Here is a 6,890-nt window from a genome sequence, read left to right as displayed (position 1 = left end):
TTAGCAGTAACAGATACAGTCCCGGATTCACTTTGTGGCATCTGTAGTTAAAATATACCCTTGTTTCTTAATCATGAACAATACTGATTATAGTGATCAAATGGTAATTAAACTGGGAAGAGCATCCCCTGAATCCTTGAAGAGTTCACTAGGCTAGTCAGCTCCATGGCTTGGCATGGTTTAACACAGATGTATCTGTTCCTAAGTGATAGGGGATTTAAAACAATGCATAATAGAAAACCTTGGCTAAATGGATAAAGGGCACTGGAGAATGGAAAGGTTTTCCCATTTATTGTCCTTGGTAAGCAGTGCAGACAGTCAGTTAAGTCAGAAGAGGGAATGTCTTTCTATTTTACTTCCCTTTTGCCCAGTACTTTTGAAACAAAAGCAAGACTCACAAACTGAAGGACAACATGTTTTGTTTTTTTATTGCTACCAGAAGGCTTTCCTCAGTATCGCTGCTGAACGCAATACCTTCCAAAGGGCTGTGAAGAGAGCTTTAATATAAAGGAGCGATTATTCTGAGAAGCAGAGCTTTTAACTTTAATGTACAAGATCTTTTAAATGTTTTTTCTTGCCCTTGCTTCAGGTTAAAAGGTTACACAAACATAAAAGTGGGAGTGCAGTGGGAGGAAAAGGAAGTGGGGGGGAAATCTGTGCTGATCACTTACACAAAGCAAAAATTCTGGATTAGAAAACTGCCACAGCACAGACTCCATCTCTGTCAACCTCAGCTAAATTTTGGTTTCATTACATTTTGCATTTAATGCACATATTCATGTGAAGTATTGTGTGTTTGTGTATGTGTTTAAAAACTCATTAAAGTCTTATTTTTATTTGGTCAGTCTAATGGCAGCCACAAAGACTGCTTCCAGTTTTCCATAAAACTGCCTGCAACAAATCCTATACTTTCATCAGGTGTTCATTTGCCCTGCTCTATTTGTTGTTTGGGTTTTTTGGTACATCATATTTCACAGGCACCCTTTTTAACTGACTAATTTTGAATGTAGATCTAGTTGTACTTATCACATTTAAAACACCAAAGTGCTAAATGACAGAAAACAAGAGAAGGACAAGGAAGGGGTTCTGGTTTGTTTGCAAAGAAAATAAAAGCAGCACCAAGTCAAAGTGCCAAAATACAAGATGTCATGCACTAGAGGTTCAGAAAACTATTTTTTAAAATAGAGAGGAAGAGGAGAGTTCTCAAAATGGAGCAAACTCAGAGTGAGGGATGCTTAGAAATCTGAAAATGATTTTTGCACACAGTGTGAACTCCCCAACACAATGGAAGAGATTACAACACAACAGCAGACTGAAACAGTGCACAGACAACACTAGAGGGGGACAATTTTTGCTACTTTTTTTGTTTGGTTTTTGGGTCTTTTTGAAAGGTTTTTTATACTTTTTTTGGCCTTTAAATACTTAAATCATAGTTGAACTATAATTAGCCGCACAAGGAAAGTAGGAAAGGGGATTCTTTTCAAAGGATAACCTAGCTTCTCTTAGCCCTTGCAAGGTACAGCCTTTGCTCTACTCAGGCCACAAAAGGCGATTGTTGCCCGATGTTGCACAAGGGAGCAGCTTCTCTCCTGAGGTGCAGAGCACTGCTACATGACAGAAATGGGCTGCAAAGGAGGGCAAGGGGAAACACTTCCCCCTTGTCGTGAAACATCAGTGCTGCAGGTGGGAGCGGCCTTGCTTTCGAGGGCCACCCCTTCCGGAGCATTCTCCTCATTGTAGAGCCGCTTGATCCCATCGTAGAAGTCATCCACCTCCATCTCTTCCACTTTGCGCTTGGCTGTTGCTTGTTTGCATCGGCTGGGAGCCGCCCGGCGCTGGGAGAGCACAGAGATACCTTTGTTTGGCACTTCCGGTTTGCGGTTGTCCTTGCAGTCTGGGCCTGGGATGGAGGAGGGATGGAAGCGGAAGACCCCTGCATGACAGGTCACCAGGTTGTGCTTGAGGGGACTGTAGACATAGACGGAGTTGGGTGGCAGAGACGGCTGCAGTGTGGAAAGGTGCTGGGCCACGAGTTCCCGACAGTGGATCAGCTGGGAGCTGTCCATCTGGATTTTAGAGGGAAAAGAAGCAGAAGAAAAGAGCATTGGAAACTTATTTAAACAGCCTCTGCAGACATGCAATAATTGCTCTACTGCTAGCATACACTTTGGCACCTTATTTGAAAATAAGGTTGCGAGTTCAATACCAGCGATAGGGCTCAAGCTTGACTCAGGCTTGCATCCTTCCAAGGTCACTAAAATGAGTACCCAGATTGTTGGGGGAAATTAGCTTACAGTTGTAAACTGCTTAGGCACTGTTAGTTCAGTATGAAGCAGTGTATAAATGAAGCTGTTTGTTTGTTTTTTGTGCTTAGTACAGGGAGAATCTGTATTAGACATTCATTTGTTCAAGTCATTATTGACTTAAACATTATGCTAGTTCTCGCCTACATCTCTTTAGCCTCCCTGAAATCTGGCTGAAGACGGTTTCCCAGGTTTTTAAGGCAATGGGGCTGTAGGGGCTATTCCCCCTTCCTGGTCCACCGACAAATAGTTGCATCAACAGAAGCAGTTTCCTGCCTCCTCCTAATCTTAGAATCTGCTCCTTTGGTTCAAGATACAAACTCCCACAGTGGCTTATAGTCACAATTACAGGGCACCCCATTACAGTACAGTAACTAAAAAGAATGAAACAGAATGGCAGCATTGACAATGTGACAGATAGGTAGATCACATCCGGGTGCAAGAAAAACAAAGGTGCCACTCCAGAAAAGATCTTTCCCCACTTCCTGAGCTGAAGGACACCCTCACCTGAGAAGGCAGGGTACCTAAAGAAGCACCTCATCATATGGGAGAATAGATAGTCCTTTAGACACCTAGATTCCAAACTGCACAAGATTTTGAAGGCTAAAAATATACTGTATATACTCAACTGTACATTGATCTCATGTATAAGTTGAGGGCAGATTTTGGGGGCAAAATTATGGGTTTTGATATGACCCATGGATAAATCAAGAGTAAAATTTAGGGGCATGTAACAAAGGATCTAAATGATGTAGCAAAAAAAAACATGCCAAAGAACTTATAAAATTCCATCCGGTATAACCGATCTCACTCTAAAAGCTGGAGGGATGAGTGAGTAAAGGGGTCTGGTGCTTCTTATGGGTACTCTGAGAATGGTTTAAGCTCTTACTTTTCACCAGGGGATGGCTCCTTTTTTGATAACAGTTAAAGTACAATCCTTGCATTGACCATGGATAAAATGACCCAGCTTTTGGGGTCAATTTCTAACTAAAATTTCTAGACTTATACATGAGTATATACAGTATAGTAACCTCAGACACCTAAAGCAGGGGTGGACCATGGGTGGCACCCACATTTTTTAAAAAAAACAAGTTACCATACAGTCCTGCTTTGCAACAAAGAAGCTATTTTGGGCCTGAAAAGGACAGTCTTACAATAGAGAATCATGTGCCACATCCTAGAGGCTTCTCCATTTTGGGGCAAAACTTTTTGTGGAGAACTTGGTGGGTACACTATCAGGACCACACTGGTGGTTTCAGTGCCTTGGTGCCGCAGTGGTTAAATACCAATATTGCAGCCACAACATTGTGAGTTTGATCCCAGGGCTCCAAAGTTGACCCAGCCTTATTTCGTAGGTCAGTAAAATGAATATCCAGCCTGTTGGGACCAATTGGCTTGCAGATTGTAAACCACTTAGAGAGTGCTGAATTCACTGATAAGTGGTACAGAAATGTAAATGTTACTGCTATTGCTGTCTATGGCTCATGAACCACCTACTTCCTACCATGATCAAATGTCTGACATCTGAAATTTAAAGGGGGCAAGGAGGTAATGAGCCAGGGAGAATGATGGCATCTTCTTTTGAAGGGCAGAAACCAGCAGATTGCCCTCCCCACACTCACATAGCTTATGTCTCTGTTGGGTTCAATGCTAGTATGCCATCTTGATTCTCATGCTGGGGAAAAGGCAGAAAATTAATTAAGGATTGCACTTCTAGTGAATGAAAGTCCCCCACCACCAGAAGCGGTCTACCTGTGCCTTCTGAAGCAGTTCGATGATGAGGGCGAGCCAATCAGGGATAAGCTTCTCCACTTCCAGGCTGATGATGGCCAATGCCAGCATGGAGCCCTTAAACTGAAGAAGCTGATAACAGGCCAGGCAGTGTAGCAGCTGCTTGGTAAGCAGAGCCACATGCTGGGACGGGTTCACCTTGGGTAAGGTGGTCAGCAGTTGAGGCCTGGTGGACAAGGCGACCGCATGGAACTGGATTGGGATAGGAAGAGCAATATGACAATGTTAACCCGAATACTTACGATACTGCTACCCTGAAGGAACGTCTAAATTACATCAGTTAAATTCCCAAAAGGCACCAAATCCTGTCTGATCTTGGAAGGTAAGCAGACTCATCCCTGGTTTGCAGTTGGATGGGAGACCACCAATGAATACCAGGTGCTGTAGGCTATACAGGTTGCGTCTCTCTTATCCAAAATGCTTGGGACCAGAGGTGTTTTGGATTTTGGAATGCCTGTACTTGCATGTATGTTCATAATGAGATATCTTGGAGATGGGACCCAAATTTAACACAAAATTCATTCATGTTTTGTATACACTCTATATCATGCCTATCTAAACACAGACTTCATCCACCCAAAACTGTTTTTTTTTCCCTTTAAGCAGAAAGATTTTAACAACTTGATTCCTATGCTGAATATTAAGGTGTATCTACTCTGCAGAAATAAAGCAGTTTGATACCACTGTAACTGCCATGGCTAAATGTTATGAAATTCTGGGATTTGTAGTTTTGTGAGATATTTAGCGTTTCTTGTCAGAGAGCTCTGGTGCCCCACAAAACTATAAGTCCCAGAATTCCATAGCACTGGTCCATGGAAATTAAAATGGTGACAAACTGCTTTATTTCTGCAGTGTGGCAACAGCCTTTATTATTCAATCTGCAAGAAAGGACACGTGAGAATGACTACTATTGATATGACAGAAATGTAGTTGAAATTCATTCAGTCCCTAAGACTAAAACTAGGCCAGGGCTGATGAAAGCTACTCTTTTAGACTAAAATTCCCACAATCCAACAGCTGGTATGGTTATGCTGACAGAGATATATTGAGCCCTATAGTAAAAGAAAGAAAGAAAAGATTTTCCCAGCCCTAGGCTAGGCAACAATACATTCAAGCATAGATAGAATAGTCTGCTTTGAAGAACTGCACTATCCTCTTCCTTTGCCAAGCCTTGAAGTCCGATATCCTTGACAGAACATCAAGAAATATTTTCCCCACTCCCCTGCTTACTCTCAGACAGGAAACAACCAAAATGGCTCCATTCAAAATATTTACAATATGGAGGAAATCCAGCGGAGTGGCTGTGTGAAGATCCCAGTTCAGTTTATCCAGAATTATCTTCTCCATTCTGCGAATTTCAGCTGGAGAGCAGCCACAAAAGCTGTCTCTGGCCAACACCTTCAGTACTGGAATCCTCTGTGACAGGGAAGCAAAGAAGCAAAACAACAGGGTCTTTAAGAAGCACTTTGAAAACATTTGTAAGTGGCACCACTGTCCTATGTCGAGGCAAACCAATCTAGCCCAGTGCTGTGTGTGTTTCTTGGCCCTGGTTGTCAAGCATGTCACGAGAAACAAAATTCTCTACTAGAGAGGAGTACTGTTGTATATTTTAGTTAGCACTTTACTCTTCAGCACCTGAGCCCTCTGCTAATCAGGGATGAAAGAAGCTGCCAACAACAATTTCAAGAGAAGTCCTAACAGACCTTTTGAAAATCGTACTTAAAAGAATGATTTTGTGTGCTGTACATCATCACCTCAGGAGACCTGGCCAGCCAAAGTAATAAATATTAAGGATTTTTAAAAGGTTCAAAAGGTATCAAATTATTTCCTTATCATCATATAGCTGATCATAGTAAGAACAATTAAGATTGTGGAAAGCAACAATGAACATAGGAGTATTTCTGCAGCTTTCCAAGGTGTGTCTACCAATGGACATCCCTGCTTTGCATCATCTGGGGAGAAGACTTACCTCATCTTCCTCAATGGTCTTGGAAGCAAGGAAGAAGCAGCTGATTGCAATACAATTCAGGTACTTTGGACGGGCCTGCAAGGTAGAAGAGAGAAAATAACACAAGTCATGCAACCCACCTGACATCTTCTAAGAGTAGCTGTCTTAACAACCTTCTTGATGCAACCTAAGATAGCTGGACAACAAATACTGAATAGCTGGTATCCTGTTAGTTGTATATGTAGGCATAAGTCAAGCTTAGACCTGTGAAATGCCTTGTTTGGGTCCAAGTGAAAGCTGATACTCTCATTCTCTTTCCACACCGACCAAGCCCCTCTCAACTTGCTGTACAGCCACTGCCACACCACATAACAATTCCATGCTGGAGGATGGAGCAGAAAAGCATCTAGTTAGGTCCCAGTAGCCAGATGCCAACCATAAGCTAAGACTTTTGGAGGATCCCAGCAGGTGAAGTAATCATTTTTCATCTAGCTACAGGACACAGCTAGATGCTTCTCCAGGCTCCCCCAGCACTCCTTCAAGCACAAAGGGGCTATTGGGGGAAGGGGGGTTATATCAACTCTACAGTAAGCCTGAGAGTCAGCAAATGGCCAGTTGTATTACAGTGGACCCTTGTTATACGCTGGTGTTTGGTTCCAAGATCCCCCATGTATAACAAAATCCGTGTATGCTCAAGTCCCATTAAATATAATGGCAGAGGAAAACGATTTCCCTTATAAAAAATGGGAAATCAAGGTTTGATAATTGAAATTTATACTTTTTTGGAACATTTTCAAACCGTGTATGCTTGAATCCGTGTATAACAAATCCGTGTATAAGAAGGGCTG

At 42.3% G+C, this 6,890-nt stretch overlaps 1 protein-coding gene across 2 annotated transcripts in view; it reads right to left on the bottom strand.

Annotated features, from left to right (window-relative positions):
• Positions 1-402: 402 nt before the first annotated feature.
• The window catches only part of CCNI (cyclin I), a 64,038-nt gene continuing 57,550 nt past the window's right edge, over positions 403-6,890 (bottom strand). For both annotated transcript variants that reach the window (XM_042468569.1, XM_042468570.1), the window contains exons 4-7: positions 6,064-6,138; positions 5,370-5,510; positions 4,056-4,286; positions 403-2,066 (exon numbers count right to left, since the gene is read on the bottom strand). In XM_042468569.1, coding sequence (XP_042324503.1) covers positions 1,608-2,066; positions 4,056-4,286; positions 5,370-5,510; positions 6,064-6,138 — 906 coding nt within the window. In that variant the 3' untranslated portion in view covers positions 403-1,607. The remainder of the gene's footprint in view (positions 2,067-4,055; positions 4,287-5,369; positions 5,511-6,063; positions 6,139-6,890) is intronic.

Source organism: Sceloporus undulatus, chromosome 5 (genome assembly GCF_019175285.1).
Source record: "Sceloporus undulatus isolate JIND9_A2432 ecotype Alabama chromosome 5, SceUnd_v1.1, whole genome shotgun sequence".
In the NCBI taxonomy this organism is placed as follows: Eukaryota; Metazoa; Chordata; class Lepidosauria; order Squamata; family Phrynosomatidae; genus Sceloporus; species Sceloporus undulatus.
The sequence above is the reverse complement of the archived record's forward strand: the minus strand, read 5'-3'. Positions and strand labels throughout refer to the sequence as shown.